General features: G+C 44.7%; 2 protein-coding genes across 6 annotated transcripts in view; one reads left to right on the top strand and one right to left on the bottom strand.

Annotated features, from left to right (window-relative positions):
- Aldh5a1 (aldehyde dehydrogenase 5 family member A1) overlaps window positions 1–2,635 on the bottom strand; it is a 33,107-nt gene extending 30,472 nt beyond the window's left edge. Inside the window, exon 1 of the mRNA XM_085699322.2 lies at window positions 2,315–2,635. Within this exon, the coding sequence (XP_085555448.2) occupies window positions 2,315–2,635 (321 nt within the window). The remainder of the gene's footprint in view (window positions 1–2,314) is intronic.
- Gpld1 (glycosylphosphatidylinositol specific phospholipase D1) overlaps window positions 2,523–17,233 on the top strand; it is a 53,436-nt gene continuing 38,725 nt past the window's right edge. For 2 of the 5 annotated variants that reach the window (XM_048428021.3, XM_048428023.3), the window contains exons 1-5: window positions 2,523–2,659; window positions 7,171–7,457; window positions 7,859–8,166; window positions 12,351–12,406; window positions 17,085–17,163. In XM_048428021.3, the coding sequence (XP_048283978.3) occupies window positions 8,070–8,166; window positions 12,351–12,406; window positions 17,085–17,163 (232 nt within the window). In that variant the 5' untranslated portion in view covers window positions 2,523–2,659; window positions 7,171–7,457; window positions 7,859–8,069. Of the gene's footprint in view, window positions 2,660–2,761; window positions 2,865–7,170; window positions 7,458–7,574; window positions 7,709–7,858; window positions 8,167–12,350; window positions 12,407–17,084; window positions 17,164–17,233 lie in introns of those variants that run through there. The other 3 variants (XM_048428022.3, XM_085699320.2, XM_085699321.2) reach the window with 3 other exon arrangements.

Below are 17,233 nucleotides of genomic sequence, written 5' to 3' on the forward strand. Positions count from 1 at the left end.
GTGCCCTCTTACAACCTCTCATCAGCATCAGGGCTGGGGTATTCCTGTCGCTGCACTCTGTCAAAGTAAAGCTGGAAGTCCTTGGATGGTCCACAGGTCCTGACTGAAGCAGCCCCTTCTCTGCCACCTCTATGACAGCTTCCTGCATTCCTTCCTAGTTCTTGGTACATTATGGGCCACAAGGACCTCCTTGCTGTTCTGGAAACCAAGTAACCATGTTTCTGCGTAGCTCAGGAATTCCCCCTCACCTCTCTTAGTCCTCACATCCTAAGGAAGGCTGACCTTGATGTTATAGGAGGAAATGCGTCCCCTTCTAGAGTAAGGTGCTGAAGTCTAGATCCTCCTCATTAGTGCCAGAATGAGACTGTGCTTGGGGATAAAGTTTAAAGAGGTGATTAAGTTCAGCTAGGTACCCAGCATGCAGGAGGAAGAGGCAGGTGGATTTCTGTGAGTTTGAGGTCAGCCTGGTCTACAAAGCTAGTACCAGGACAGCCAGGGCTACACAGAGAAACCCTGTATGGAAACCATTCCTCCCCTCCCCCCACCAAAAAAAAAGTTCTGCTAGGCCCCAAATCAGCAACTGGTCCCAGAAGAAGGTGATGGTGACAGAACCAAGAACAATGTCTATAAGCGAAGGAGAGAGGCCTCAAGAAGAAACCAGACCTGCTGCCATTTTGACCTGTCTTAGGGTTTCTGTTGTTGCAACAAAACACCATGACCTAAAAGCAAGCTGGGAGGAAGTGGATTATTTGGTTTACTCTTCCACATCACAGTTCATTATCAAAGGAAGTCAGGACAGAACTCAAAGAGGGCAGGACCTGGAGGCAGGAGCTGATGTAGGGGCCATGGAGGAATGCTGCTTCCCGGCTTGTTCCCCATGGCTTGCTCAGCCTGCTTTCTTACAGAACCCAGGACTGCCAGCCTAGGGACGGCACCACCCACCATAGGCTGGACCCTCCCCTTTCAATTACTAATTAAGAAAATACCTTACAGACTTCCCTATGACCTGATCTTATGGAGCCATTTTCTTAACTGAAGTTCCCTCCCCTTAGATGACTTTAGCTTGTGTCAAGTTGACATAACACTAGCCAGCCCGACCTGTGACTTCTAACCTCCGGAATTGCAGGGAGACACAATTCTGTCACTTTTTAAGCCACCCAAACAGTACTTTGCTGTGACATCCTCACAGACCTGTATTCTGTTCTGCTCCTGGCCCTTCCTTCTGACCTTTGACCTCTGGGCCTGCCTGTGCCTTTGCTCCCCACATTATCCATCACCTTCAACACACTTTCTTGCTGCGGAAGGTGTTTATTGTTTGCAGTTTGGATCCCCCAAACACACACATCACAGGAGCTCTACAAGGGGCTGGATCTCTGCCTGCATGTATGTATGTGCATCTTCTGAGTCCCTGCGATTCCCTGGAACTGGAGTTACAGGCTGTCAAAGGGTCACCATGGGAGGGCTGAGAACTGAACCCAGAAGTACGCTCAAAGCAGCAAGTGCCTCTTAATGGCTGGACTCCAGCTACCCTGCCCAACCGCTTTTCTTTGGCTCAGCATTCCAAGCACCCCAGAGGTACGTAGCAGGCACTCAGTAACTCCCCCCTGAGTGGGTGGATGTTAAGACTCTGGTGCTTGTACCCTTACCAGGAGGCACCTGTTTTCAGAGAGGCTGGGAATGATAGGGAAGCCATGATTTCACAGAGTTGACTGCAGGGGTAACATCATACATGAAGGAGGAAGAAAATTTCTAAACTAGTTTTCTGCCTTACCGTCTATCCCCTCCTTGTCCACTCAAGTGACAGCTCTTCCCATTAAGACTGAAAATCAGAGACTGCACCCGGGCTTTTCCCTCCCCTGAACAAAGCTCACACATCCTTTCTCAGTGTCCTTGACACAACTCCTACACAGGACAGCTCCACGTGCAGCCTACATATACAGATATACAGCCTCTACATATAGCTCTCATATATAGTGCTCTCTCCCGCCCCCTTCTACACACACACACACACACACACACACACACACACACACACACACACGAGAGAGAGAGAGATAGAGAGAGCTAACAGTCTTCAGCTCACTTTTATTATGCACCCCTATCCTTCTCTCTTATTTGAGATTTGAAAACGGGGGATCTGACATCATGGTGGGCACCGACCCCAAGCTCCAAACTTATTTGTTGTCTTTTTGTTGTTGCTCTGGCTTTCTGCACTGTGTACCCCGGGGAACTGGGCTGGGGGTGTCATGGGCTGGGTTCACTTTGGGTATCTGCTTCCCGCATAGGCCGAGCCTGCACCTGACAGCGCTCTCACCTTGACAGAGACCCCTTTCCAGCTGCAGAAGGCATCGTAGGCGGCGCGCACGGCTGCGCGGGCCTCGGGCACCCCGCAGTCGGCCACGGTGCCCAGCGTGGCGCCGTTGGCCGGGTCGTATACCGGGAAGGTGGCGGGGGCCTGGAGCCAGCGGCCTCCCACGAAGCTGTCCCCGCGGAGTAGCTCTGCGGGGAGGCCAGAGGGGCCGCGGGCGTAGCTGCGACGCTGGATTCCTGCGGGCGCCGGGTGGCGGCAGCGGCCGGAAGGCGGCAGCGCCGGACTAGCGGCCCAGAAACTCCGCAGCAGAAAGCTGGTTGCCATGGCCCCACCGTGCCGGCGACAGAGGTAAGGGACCGGCCAGCGAGCGCGCAGGAGCTCAGGGGTCGCGGGAAAGCGGGAGCGCGGAGACGGGGACGCGCAGGGTGACGCGACGGGGACGGCCGCTGAGGGTGGCGGGGACGCCGAGAGCGCCCTCTCCCTGTGCTCCAGGAGCTGCGTGATTCTGAACCGGCCTGTGCACCCAGCGGGCCTGAGGAACCAAAGACTCCTAGTAAGATGAACTTGCGCACAAAAAGTCACCTTTCCCGGGGTCGGGTGCTCACTTGGCATTTCTTAGGCCTTAACGGTGACAGGAGCCCCGGCAATATGTTAACCAAGGCTAACATAGAGGTTTCACATGACGCAGCTCTTGAACACTGGGACTGGGGACCACTATTCGATGAGGGGTGAAGCGCAGCTCAGTAATCTGCCCTTTGCATACTTTTCTTTATATCCTTCTTCATGAATTCGAAGCAGGGTGCTCCTGAGTACTGAGTTATGGGGCAAACCTTTCAACCAGGGTCGGGTCGAAGGGGTTCTTCTAGCATGTTTCCTCTGGGGGGTCTTTGCAAGTAGATTCGTATGCTACCTGTCCTAGCTGCTGTAGGTCAAGCAACATGCAAGGCTGAAATCTGGCCAACTAGTAAATAGAAGCAATCAAGGTCCAGACCTTTAATACCAGACTTTGGGAGGCAGAAGTGGAAGGTTCTCTGTGAGTTCAAGGTCAACCAGGGCTACGCTGTGAGACATTATTATTGTTGTTGTTGTTGTTGTTATTATTATTATTTAAGGCAACAGGATGTGAGGATTAAACATAGCACAATCACCCCAAACAGCATCTTCATTTTCTGGATACACCTCAAACTTTACAGCAACAAGGAACCTCAAGTTAATTTGGATAAAATAAATAGCAGATCCGTGCTCAGAATTTGGGGGTCAAATGCAACTCAACCCTGTGCGTTTTTTTTAAGATCCCAAGACTTAACATTTTCTCATGTTCATGTTCAATTACTATAGATTGTGTAAAAGTGTCTTTCTGGCCTTTCTAGAGCACGGAGGGTTTTCTCTTTATAATAAAAGGATAATAATTATTGAGAAAACATGTGACTATGTACCCTAGTAGAAGGAAGACCTACATCTCGCAGCCTTCCTTCCTAGAGTTCTGGGGTTACAGGCAAGTGCTGCATGTCCCAGTTAGGGTACTGTATTTGCAAATTGCCTCGGATGTCCTTTTAACCATGGACTTTGTCTTTTGCTGAGTCAGAGCCTTCTAGCTTTGTGCCAGTCACATCTGGCAGAAGTTGTAACAGCAGCATTTGATTGTGTGTGCAAGTGGGTGTGCACATACATGTGCCTGTGTTTGTTTATTATTTCGTCCAGTATTTTGTTGAGGGAATTGGGAAGAGGAGTCAAAATAAGGAGGACCTCCGTGGCTATCCCAATCTGGCGTGGACGCCTGCTGCCTATAGGTGGAGCTCTGCTGACAGTCATTCTACCTAGTCTGGGCATTCCTTCAGACCAGGGAAATCAGGAGGGAGGGGAAGAGAGAGAGAGAGAGAGACAGAGAGATAAAGAGACAGAAAGACATAAATTCTGGACTGGAAACTAGGATTCACAGCAGATTTCAAGTTTCCCTTCCCTTCTCCCCTACCACCCCCCCTTCTAACTTAAAAACAAAACAAAACAGAAATCAAAACCAGGATTTCATTCTGCAGCCAAAGTTGACCTCAAAGGCACCACGTAGCTCAGGCTGGCCTTGAACTCAGTAAATCCACTTTGTCGGTCTTCCAAGTGCTGGGGTTCTAGGCATGTGTCACCACCCCTAACTTGAGAAAATGTTTGAAGCCCTTCCTATTCCCCTTCTCAGGTGGCTGGCCCACCAGGCACCGCAGGAGTCTATCACTCAGCGTTTCTTTCTTTGAAAGTGAGAAGGGAAAGGAAGCCCAGTTTAGGTATAATCTTGCTATATTAATCTTCACGCCAATGTTGCAGTAAAACTGTCATTTATTTACTTATTTGATGAAGGAAGGAGTTCATCAAGGCAAAAGTTCCTATAGTCTGAGAAGTGGCACATCCCACATCCCATACTGTTTTGTGCCCCCCCCCCCAGCAATTCCCACGAGCCTCCTGATTTTCTTCCCTGGTGTCTCCCAGACCTTGGGTAAGTATGTTCACTAGGACCCATAGGAGGCAGAAAGACATAAATTCTGGACTGGAAACTAGGATTTACAGCAGATTTCAAGTTTCCCTTCCCCTCTCCCCTACCACCCTCCCTTCTAACTTAAAAACAAAACAAAATAGAAATCAAAACCAGGATTTCATTCTGCAGCTAAAGTTGACCTCAAAGGCACCACGTAGCTCAGGCTGGCCTTGAACTCAGTAAATTCACTTCACACACACACACACACACACACACACACACACACACACACACTTAAAGAAAAAAAAGAAATCAAGGCATAACTCCACTACATAGGGGGTTTGAAAGCAGCCTAAACTATATGTGTGCCTTCTGAAAAATATTATACCTCATTTATCTGCACATGGAGACCTGTTTTCATTTCAAAAGCTTCATCAAATTTTGCTTTATATCTGTATTTACATGCTTAGAAATAATCTTATATTGAGTACCTGAGTCTTATACTGCATACCTAAGTGGGTTTGTGTTGTAGCTCAGTGGTAGGATATTTGCCCAGAACAAAGGAAGCTCCATATTTGATCCCCTGCACTACAAAAAACAAACAAAACAGAAATCAACAAAGAAAAATAATAGAAATCCATGGTGAATTTGAGTGGGAATTTTTTTTCTGAATAATAGTTGTGGACATATAGTGCCCTTACTGTATACTAATCTTCATTAAACATGCATTGCATATTTACTCATCCGATGTTCACAATGGCCCATAAGGTGGCAACTCTTCTTGTCTCTGAATCACAGAGAAGCAGAGACGTATTCTGATAACTTGCACATGGTCTCTCACTGAGCCTATAACTCACTGATTTAATTAGGCTAGCTGACCAATGAACTTCCGGGATCTGCTTGCCTCTGCCTCCCCCGCACTGGGGTTACAGATGCTCATTACTGTGCCTGGCTTTTCCAGGATGGTAAGGATGGGAATGCAGGTCCTCCTGCTTGTGATTGAGTGACTAAGCCATCTCCCAGCGTTTCAGATCATTTTCTTGACACTGAGAACTATAGCTTAGCTTTCTCTTCAAGTCATAGCTTGAAGAGAAACATGCAATCCTGTTTTCATGGCTACAACATAACACAAACTTAATAAAAACTCCAAAAAAGATTCTCACATAATAATTACATTGTACTAAGGGAAGATTTCCTTATTTTATTGCATTGATAAATATAGTTGTTCTAAACTTTAAATGTACAAAAAAAGAAATTTGAGATTAGTGTTGGTTAGTAATGGAAGCTACTTCTTTCTCTGGTGCTTTTGTGTGACTTGGTTTTCTGATATCTGCTTAGCCCTTTTAGGTAGGATTTTTTTCCCTGGTGATCCCTGTCAGTCCTCTTTCTGCTATCTTTTCTGTTTTAAGATTTTTACTGCATTTATTTACTTGTGTTTGTGAGTGGGGTATCGATTCTCACCTGGGGATTGAACTGAGGTCATCAGGCTTGGCAGCAAATGCCTTCACACACTGCCATCTTGACAGCCCATTGCTTTCAGAAAGGGTCTCAGTGTAGTCCAGGTTAACCTCAAGTTTCTATAAATCTACCTGTCTCCGCCTTTAGAGTGCTGGGATTACAGTGTGAGCACCCACAGCCGATCTTCTGTTATTGGCGGGCTACTCTTGGGTGCTCTACAGTGTCCTGAAGTCCTACTTTGCCATCACTGCACCTCACCTGCAGACTTTAGGAGGCTCAGAGTGAGAGGGGGTGCCAACTCAGACTTCTGCAGGCAGAGTGGTCTGCGGGACATGCCCATACACTCACAGATTGTGTGGATGGTTAGGACACAGAAGAGGGCATATTCATTGAAGGGACAACTGGTTCCCACTTCACTTGACTGTCATATCATGGAGGAATGTTGGCTCAGGAACTCAGTTCTTTGGGGGGTTTTAGTTTGTTTTGTATAGAGAACTAAAATTCTAGATTTATATGTTAATTCACTCACTTAAAAAAGTTAATCTGGCTAGGTATCCTGGCTCATACCTACAATTAGAACACTGGGAGGTACAAGCAGGAGAATCTGGAATTTAAGGCCATCCCTGGCGACATAATAAGGTTAGAGCTAATCTGGCATACATGAAATCCCATTGACAAAACTAAAAGTAAACAAAGTGGTGTAAGTTTATAAACACCCTGCTAGCCAAATTAAACAAAACAAAACAAGAAAATGACTTCTAGCCTGTGGCTTAAAAGTAGTTAAAAGCAGTCAGGCCCGGTGTCCCTAGGTGTAGGAGAACTACAGAATTCATTTCCTGGGCTTTGAATGGGGACAAGTTAAGATTACAAACTCTGCTTGGCAGACAGCCGACTTAAATTATCCTGTCTTTTGTTCATTCATCTCTTTCCCCTTGCTTAGCCCGAGAATGAACGCTGTCTCTGCCAGTCCTTTGGGAGCACTCCCTGCCTCCAGCACATACAATGCATCGTCTGCGAGTTAAGATCAGCATCATTTATGTACACGAATGACCCGAATTGCTTCCCTTGCTCTGCCTGTTGCTGATTGGCTGCTTTGTGATGACTATATTCTGAGCCCAGCATTGTCCAGACCCTTGTCTCTTCACCCTAATCTGCTTCCTGCCTCCACCTCCCAGGTGCAGTCAGTATCTTTGGGCTGCAGGAATCCTTCCTTGCAACACATCTCAGGTAAGTCCTGTTGGAAGAGCTGGAGTAGAAGGCCAGGAGTGGCTGGGGTTGTGCAACACAGAGAAGTGTCAGTATCTGTTGCCAAATACAAAAAGAGAAGCCGGTTCTAGGTGATCACCATAAAAGCTTTCCCAGCATGCACTTGGGGCTGGGGAGGATGAGGAAACTCTGTTAAGTGTGAGCAGAGGATGCCTAAGATGCTGCCCATGGAGGAGGAGGCAGTCTAATGGAGTGGCCATCAGCTAGCGCAGGCAAGTATCTTGTTGAGAAAACAACTTGAAGGCAAGTTTGGTTTGCCGTGCCAGTTGTGTGCTGAGGGGAAATCTGGTGGCTGGGATGGTAAAGAGCCTCTAGCAAGAGGCTTTGTTGATCCCAGCAGATTACTTTCTCTCCCCTCTCAGGTGTCTGTTTGCTGTTCTGGAAAAGTTAAACAGTGGTTGATCTGTTGATTTTATTGGAAAACAGTACTATTTTGAAACGAGGCCTGGTTTCCTGTGTCGGTAACCTGTGTAGAGGGAACACACCGAGTCTGTGCCTGCCGCTTGGAGTCACAGTTTGACTACAGCTTGGATTGTCCCCACATTAACAAAGCAGCTGGGGAGAGATGACAACATGTCTGCTGGCAAGCTGTGGTCGGGCCTGCTGCTCCTGCTGTCTTGTTTCTGCTCTAGAATTTTATCCTGTGGCCTCTCAACACATGTAGAAATAGGTAAGTGCTGAGCCTTATTTGTCTATCTGTCTTTCTGTTTTAGAGACAGGATCTTCTGATGTAGCTCTGACTGACTTGGAGCTCACTATGTAGAATTTGCTAGTCTCAAATTTGAGATGTTCATCCTACCTCTCTTGAGTACTGGGATTATGTTTGCTCTACACCATTCCTGTCCCCTTGTGCTAGTTTTTCAAGATTATTAGTTTTAATTTTTTGTGTGTAGGTGTGTGCACATGAATGCAAGTGACTTTGGGGGTCAGAGGCATCAGATCCCTCTGGAGCTGGAGTTATAGACAGTTATGAGCTACCCAACATGGGTGCTGGTGACCAAATTATGTCCCCATCAAGAACAGTATTAACACCTGAGCTATCTCTCCATCCCTCTTTGTGTGTTAAAAGGACAAGGATCTATCAGTAAGCTTAAGGAAGAGATTGGAAATCTATTTCTCATATTGACACAACTCTCCCTGACATGGGAAGTGGTCTGGACAGTGGAGAAAGCAGAGAAGACAGAGACAAGATTGGAAGTGTTCAGGGCTGGGAAATGGCAGGTGGGTTGGATGGAGGGATAGGGAAGAGAGAGAGAGCTGAGGCCCTTTATGTTTGGCCACTGGGTGTTCCTGGCAGGGGACAGTAAGGAACTGAAGAAAGTCTTAGGAGAGAAGGAAGGTGGATGCCTATGACAGGAGTGTGAGATTATTTTTGTTGCTTTTATGCAGGCATTTCCAGGTAGATGCGAAGGGCCATGTGTGGCCATGGGAATGAGTCTCTGAGTCAAGTGGCTGTTTATGGCTCTTATGTGTATGACACATCATTTGAGCTTTAAGGTCACCCCAACTTCCACCACTGACCTAAATTATTTCCTGTTGGTTAAGTGCTGCCCATTGGCCTTAAGGTGCTCGGCTCCGGGGGAGTTACAGCATCTGGTGAAGCTGAGCGGTGGCTAATGTTACAGGAGTGAAGCTTAGCATTAGTAGCTCTGCAGGAGAGGACACGTGCTAAAGTGTGCCTGGCCTTAGGGACAGAGGTGATTATCTGGAATATGCTCGTTACCTAATTCTGGCTAGTTATTGCCACCTAGACAGTTCTGGGAAGAGGGAATTTCAACTGAGGAATTGCCTCCATCAGATTAGACTATCGATAAGTCTGTGGGACATTTTCCTGATTCCTGATTGATGGGGGAGGTTCAGTTCACTGTGGGCAGGAGATGTCTGGGTATATAAACAAAGCAGGCCAAGCAAGCTAGGAGCCAGCAAGCCAGTAAGCCCTGTTCCTGCATGGTCTCTGCTTCAGTTCTGCCTCCGGGCTCCTGATTTGTGTTTCTGCCCTGATTTCCCTGTGATTGGGGTGCACAAGCCAATAAAATCTTTCCTCCTCAAGTTGCTTTTGGCCATGGTGTTTATTTCAGCAGTAGAATCAAGCTAGGACAGAGTGGATTGGATAAGTGAAAACAGGAGGGCTTCTTTAGACTTCCCTTTTCTAGCTTTGCTAAGGTATAATTGACCAAAATAAACTGTATATATTTAAGGTATGAAATCTGATATGTCAATTGAAATGCTCATCACTTTACATAGCTACCATCTTAAGCATGTGTTCGGGTCTCTCCTAACAAAGGGATTTGGATCTTATGAAATGTATTTGTGAAATTTTTTAACATGTGGAAGATGCAAGGTCATTTATAATACGAGCAAAGTAGGAGTGCATTCTACAGCAATTTTAAGACTAATTTAAGGTAGATTTAATGTTCTGGGCCTTCTTTTATTTCAATAAAGATGATATTATTTCATACTTATACCACCTCTATTAGTTACAAAGAGTGACAAGATTACAGATATGACAGGAAAATTTACCAGTGCAAAGTAGATGTAGATTCTGAGCCATGGCAGGCAGGACCCTCAGATTGCAGTTCCCGGTGTAAAAGAGACACAGAGGGCTGTGTTTGCCGATGAGGAAATGGAAATATCGTTTCAGCTCGCTTGTGTCGTGGCAATGAGCCTGATCTTCTTTCTATCAAACATCACTACTGAAAGGGAGGTGGGACACAGATCTCAGCTATTAGTCCTGCTGTAAGCTGGATGTGTGCTTCTGAGAAGCCCATAGTAGCAGAGTGTCCCACAAGGCTGGGAGGGGGCAAACTCATGAATTCTGAAGGCTCTTCCAACTCTAAAGTGACAGGCGCCCTAAGGGAACACAGGTAAATGAAAATAACTATTTAAATCCTTGGAGTAAAACTAAAGATCTTGGAGTTTCTGTGTTGGTGCCTCATGGATAGGTAAGTCCTAATGGGTATTTAAAAATACCCAGTCAGGTAGTGGTTTGTACTTGTAGTTCCAGCAATGGAGAGGCATAGGCAGGAGGATCACTGTGAGTTCCAGGCCAGCTTGGGTTACAAGGTGAAATCCTTTTTCAAAAAATGGTTGATGTCTACAGACATACATGAAATAGAACCTGTGCAAATTCTAAGGGTTTTCATATAAAAGGCAATTGAAATTTCACCTTATATTTACCAACAACTTAGATGATATAGCTCCTTTGGTTTTTTTCTTTTTTTCATTTTTTTATGTGAGGCCTGAGTGGAAGATTGGCATTTGTGTCAATCCGCTATTAGAATTATCCTTGTTCAATGGTTTGTGCTGGGAAACACTGGAATCTTACATCCAGACTATTTGTATGCGTTATGACTTGACTGTTAGGGTATCAATGAATACAATAGAGGAGTTTGTTTGTTTTTTTTAAATTGGTATGTGAATTCAGTGTGATTCAGGGCTGGAGCCATGGCTCAGCAATTCAGAAAACTGATTGCTTTTCCAGAGGACCTGGGTTTGCTTTGCAGTGCCCATATGAGCTCTAACTACTATGTACTATGTATTGTCTATGTCTACTATGTCTCTGTACTGTCTGCACTCTAGGGGTCCATTGCCCTCTTCTGGCCTATGAAGACACCAGATGCATGTGGTGCATAGACGTGTATGTACGCAGAACCCCATATACATAAAAATAAATCTTTAGAAAATGAATGTAATTCACAGTAGAAATAAGGTGTTGCCATTGTGTGTGTGTGTGTGTGTGTGTGTGTGTGTGTGTGTGTGTGTGTGTTCTCCCAGGAATGTCAGCCCTTCCACTACGGAGTTCCATGCTAAGATTCAGGTTGAATCCTTTGTATCTATGTGTGTGTGGTGGGGGTGGGGGATGGACTAGGCAGTTTTCTGTGGTAAATTTTGTCCTTTCAAAGTATTTCAATCATGAAATACTCTTGGGGGCCATTGGTCAGCTATGCTTTCAGCTTTTCTTGTATTTTGTGTTCATATTTATTTCCTCAGTTCTGAGGCAAATACCATGACAGTTTCTGTTTCCCCAGTTCCTCCCAAATGGCTGCTCCTGTCCTCACTCAGTATTTACTTTCTGTGGTTCCCTCAGCCAACCTGTAAGGTAGCATTTTGTTCTCATTTCACATAGGAGGGAACTGAGGCCTACAGTGTTAGGTAACTTGCCAAGGTCATAGTTAATTAAGCAGAAATTATGAATTGCCATATAAATTTGATTTGCATTCTGATGTTCTGAATATTTTTGAAACAATTATGCCTTAGCCAGGCATGGGGAAGGATACATTTAATCCTAGCACTTGGAAGGAGGCAAGTGGATCTCTGAGAGCTCAAGGCTAGTGTGGTCTACAGAGTTCCATGCCTGTCAGGGCTGCACAGAGAGGCCCTGTCTCAAACAAACAAACAGACAGACAGACAAAACAAAACAGTTATGCATAAAGAAAACCTCAAGGGTGTACAAAATTACTTTTTGTTTCCAGTTTTCTCTGTAGTTTGCAACTCAAAAATTTTGTTTTCCTCAAAAATGATCCCTTTGTTGCTAGAGAGATGATTTGTCAGGTGAAGTGCTTCTTGCTCTTCAGGACCCAAGCTCACCTCTAAGCCCCCATGCTGGGGGGCTCACAACTGTGTATAACTCCAGCTCCAGGGGATCCTATGCCCTCTTCTAGCTTCCATGGGTAACTGCACTCATGTGTGTATAACCATACAATGCACACACACACACACACACACACACGCGCACACACACACATGCACACACGTGCACATGCACACATACGCACATAACTTAAAAGAAATCTTTAAAAATGATCTCTGGTAAGTACAGTTGAACTTAGCTCATATGATATTCATTTCTTTCAGGACACAGGGCTCTGGAGTTTCTTCAGCTTCAAGATGGACACATTAACTACAAAGAGGTAGGGAGCTGGGTTTCTGTTGACTGTACAGACATTTCCCTCTGTGGGTGTCAAACAAAAGTCTAAACAGATCTTTAATCCTAAGAGTTGTCCTTACGTCTTTTTAAAGCTAATGTTGTGTGTACACATCTCCTCCACTGTAGTGCCACACAGTCACTATGTATATATGTATACAAATATACATCTATCAATTTAAAATATGCTATATATCAATATTTAATGTTTAAATATTTAGGTAATATAATTTACAATTTGAAAACATGTTTCTTTATTTTTTGTGATGGTTGGTATAGAATCCAGGGTCTTGTGCATGCTAGGCAATAGCTTTACTAGTGAGCTACATCCCTGGCCCTTGAAATAATTTATATTTTCTCCTATATTATTTTTCCTATAAAGAGAGGTCACACTTGAGAGAAACTATTTATTTATTTTCTACTTTTTAATCACTGTATGCTGTCCACATCTTTATCATCAGGAGGAGCAGGAAGTCTCTCTCTCTCTCTCTCTCTCTCTCTCTCTCTCTCTCTCTGGTGTGTGTGTGTGTGTGCGTGTGTGTGTGTGTGTGTAGAATATATTGCTGGAAATTGAACCCAGGGCCATGCATGTTCTAGATAAGAGTTGTGGCCTCAGCTTGCACTCAGAAACCAGAGATCTTTATGAAGAAGTGTTGCTACTTCTGTGTCTCCTCCCACCTATAGGACTATATGATGGGTCACCTGTGCCCATCCTAAAGTCAGTTTAACCTGTTGTGTCCCCCCACTACTCCTAGTTGTATTATAACAATAATAATAATAATAGTAATAATAATAATAATACATAACATTCTACGTCAAAGACAAGTCTTAAAGACTGACACTGGTAACAGTGGTTGGCAATCTTTTGTGCCATCAGAACTAACTCAGACCACTGGTCTGAGGAGATGGCTCAGCAGGTAAAGGTGCTTGCTGCTGAGCCTGCCAACCTGAGTCTGATCCCTAGAACTCAGACAGTGGAAGGAAAAACTTACTTCTGAAAGCTGCTCTCTGACCTCTACATATGGCCTATGGCACACATGCACACATAACTAAATGTAAAAAGAAAGGCAGGTGGACAACCAGGCATTGTTAATCCCATGAATTGAGAATAAGACCACTACCACAGTTTAAAGCCAAATTTGGAGCAAACTTTAATTAAATACTGGTCAGGTACATCTCTGGTTTTCCAGGGGGAAAAAAAAGGCCCCGAATCAAGTTTTATAGCAGCTTAAGTATTTCCCTTTAGGTCCAATCAGGGGGCAAGCATAAATTCTGATGTACCTCCAGCCTACATCCAATCAGGGACAAGTGTCCATCCTGACTTATTTCCTTCCTGTGAACGTCCTGCCTATATATGATCAAGCACATCCGGTGCAGATAGGTCTAACAAACTTGTTTTGGGGAGTGAAAAACGTGTGGCTCGTTAACTCCAAAAATAATAGCTTCTAGCATGTCAGGGACTATTTGCCCTTGGGTAAGGGGCTTGCGGACCAGAGGCACCTTTTTGTCTCGTGGATCTCCAAGGCATATTAATTAAAACTTAAAATGTAACTTTGGCTCTCATAGCATGTGGCACGTTCAAACACAAGCTTGAATTCAGAACTCAGAATGGGTCCTCCCCAATGAGCTGGGGCTGCCCCACCTCCTAGTTCCATAATGAGCTCCTTAAATAAGTTTTGTTTATTCTGTTTATTTATCTGTCTTGTGTGTGTTTTGATAGAGGATGTGCATGCTATCTCTCTGGCTCAGGATAAGGTATTGTTTGCAGTCCTTCAAGCTTCCTTGAGCCCAGCTGTCCTCTGGAATTCTATGGAGGTGTCATTGCCTGGGCGGAAGCTGGACAGCATCGTCAAGGAGTCTGATTTAACATTCCTGGCTCGGGTGGAGAAGCCCAGCAATCGTTGCTCAGGTTGCTCAACTGTCCTTCCTTATCAGACAGACAGGAGAAGGCGAACATTTCTTTAGGGCCAGATTCAGGTCAAAATATCGCCACCTTTAAGTTAGAGCTTCTGGGAGCTTCTGGGGGCAGGGAAATTTTTTACATTCCACTTTCGGAGGAATGTGACAGGAGGCATGAGCAAAAACCACATTCATGGATGTGTACTTCATAGTACACAAAACCAGTCTTAGTCCCTCTTGTATTTTACCGGAAAAAGTTGATAAACATTTAGATTTTATAGAGGTTTTGCTTTTATGGTTTACTTTTTATTCTTTTCACCCTTGCTAGTTGGATAGATAAACAAAATTGGGCTGGGTAGGGTAGTGAACACCTGCCATTCCAGAAAGTGGGAAGTTGAGGCAGAAGAGTCAGTTCAAGATCTTCCTTGACTGCATAGCACTTTCAAAGCAAGCCTAGGTTGTGAGTGACTCTGTCTCACAAAAGGGTACTTCACTTTAGGTTTAACTTGACCTTTTAGCCATTAACTTATTAATAAGGTTCAATGTATTTCATGAGAGTCAAAACTTTTCTATGACCTCATCTGTAATAGCTATGCCTGATAATGGTTTATTGTAGTGATTACCTTTCCCTTGATGTGTCAGAAAGGCTCCTAAACATCAAGCTCCTAAACCAGAGCTGCTAAGATTATTTATGCTTTTTGAAAATTTATGTGTATGCATGTATATTGCATGTATGCCTACGTGTGTGTGTGTGTGTGTGTGTGTGTGTGTGTGTGTATGCCACATATGAGCATGTGCCTGTGGAGGCCTTAAGAGGGTGTCAGATCTCTTGGAGCTGGAGTTACAGGCAACTGTGAGCTTCCTGATGGGAGTACTGGAAATTGAACTCTGGTAGTAGCAAGAGCCTTTAACTACTTAACTGTCTCTAAAACTTGTTATCTATGATTTTTAAGTGACAGAGGTCCAGTCATCTGGTTGGTGAGATGTCTCAGTGGGTAAAGGTACTTTGTACCGAGGCTAATGACTGGGGGTTTGAGCCTAGAACCCATAGGGATGGAGGGAACTTGCTCCTGAAAGCTGCCCTCTGACCTCCACATATGTGCTGTAGCATACATTCATCCACACACGTGAATGAACACACACACACACACACACACACCACAATACATGCATAATAAATAAATGAATAAATAAATAAATAGATTTTTTTAAAAAAGAAAAGCAAAACAATTATTCCGCCAAAGTTAACTGTGGATTGTGTCCTTCACTGTCCCTTTACAGAAACCTTTTGATCTAGCTTAGCCAGAGAGGGATTAAAGACCAGGAACAAAGGAACTGTGTGTCACACCTGTGAGAGAGTCAGGGGAACAGTTCCAGTGGTATCTAGAAACGTCTAGAAAGGCCTCTGGGAACAACATGCAAAACGGCAGTTCTGAAAACTGCCTGTGTGCCTTTTGCCATAGCTACTGTCCTGCTGGCTTGCTGAGATTCAACAGACTTCAACCAAATCTTGTTTGGAAAATGCAGATTCATCTTGAGCCCAAGTTACAGGGCCTCGTAACCTCAGCCCATGCTCCCGGCCAACCTGATGTCCTGTGCTCGGCCTGTGAGGAACTAACCAGCTGCTGAAACCTCTGCAAATCCACAGCAGAAAACAAGCAGGCTTCAAAGCTAGTGGGAAAAGCAGCAGGGCTCCATGGCAGATCTGGGGTCATGCTGAGCACTCTGGAGACCCAGTCTTCTTGACCTCTGGCTGAGCTTGCTACACCATAAGAACTGAGGGAGCAAGTTCAACAAAGACAATCTAGACAAAACCCTGATATCCACTGTCTCATCGTTTTCAAAGAGCAAGAATATTTTTGTAACTTTCAAATGCACAGGGAAAAAAGGAAGGAAGAAAGGGAGGGAGGGAGAAAGGATGGACTAAAGCCTATGGGATAGAACCTTTTTTCATGTAGGCAGCAGTTTGTTGTTGCTGCCTATACATTTGTGTTAAATCACCAATATATATACATATAATGTTGTTTTTTCCAGGTAGGATTTCTCTGTGTAGCCCTAGCTGTCCTGGCTCTCACTCTGTAGACCAGGCTGGTCTCAAACTTACAGAGATCACCTGCCTCTACCTCCCAAGTGTTAGGGTTAAAGGCGGGTATCATCAACCACTTGGTGTGTGTGTGTGTGTGTGTGTGTGTGTGTGTCTATATTTTTCTTATTTCACTGTAGATCATTGAAAGTCTTGTTCTAAACCAATTTTGGAACAGCTGAATAGTCTTAGGGAAGGCCAGGTATGGTGGTTGGTACAGCCTGTAACCCCAGCACTCTGGAGGTGAAGGCAAGAGGCCTAGGAGGTCAAGGTCATCTTTGGCTATGTAGCAATTTCAGGTGAACTGGGCTACAGGAAGCCTTAAGTCAGAAAACCAAAACACTTAAAGAAATAAAAATTTAAATTAGTTTTAGGGGAATTTTACTCCATTAGAGAAATGAAAGTAGAAAATGAAAGACAGTAAAATTTAAACAGGCAGTTTTTGATACTTTCTAAACTGTTATGCAGGAAAGGCCCCGAGGTTATATATGATACATATTGCATTCTGGTGAAATATACATGGAATTTTTTTTTAACATTTTAGTCACTCCTGTCCACCCTTTTCCTTCATTCTGCCCTTATCCACTGTAGTTCTAGTCTCTAATAGCTAGAAAGGCACGGGGCTGACTTCTCCCAGTCTGATGGTTCCTCCCTCTAATTTCTGTGTTCTCTTGTTCCTCAGTTGCTCTTAGAACACCAGGATGCATATCAGGCTGGAACGGTGTTTCCTGATGCCTTTTACCCTAGCATCTGCAAGAGAGGTAAGGGAGGGTTTTCAGAAGAATGATGCCACATTTACTGGTTAACAGAATTGACTTTAAAATATGTATA

Source organism: Myodes glareolus, chromosome 14 (assembly GCF_982192425.1).
Source record: "Myodes glareolus chromosome 14, mMyoGla1.1, whole genome shotgun sequence".
NCBI classification, from domain to species: Eukaryota; Metazoa; Chordata; class Mammalia; order Rodentia; family Cricetidae; genus Myodes; species Myodes glareolus.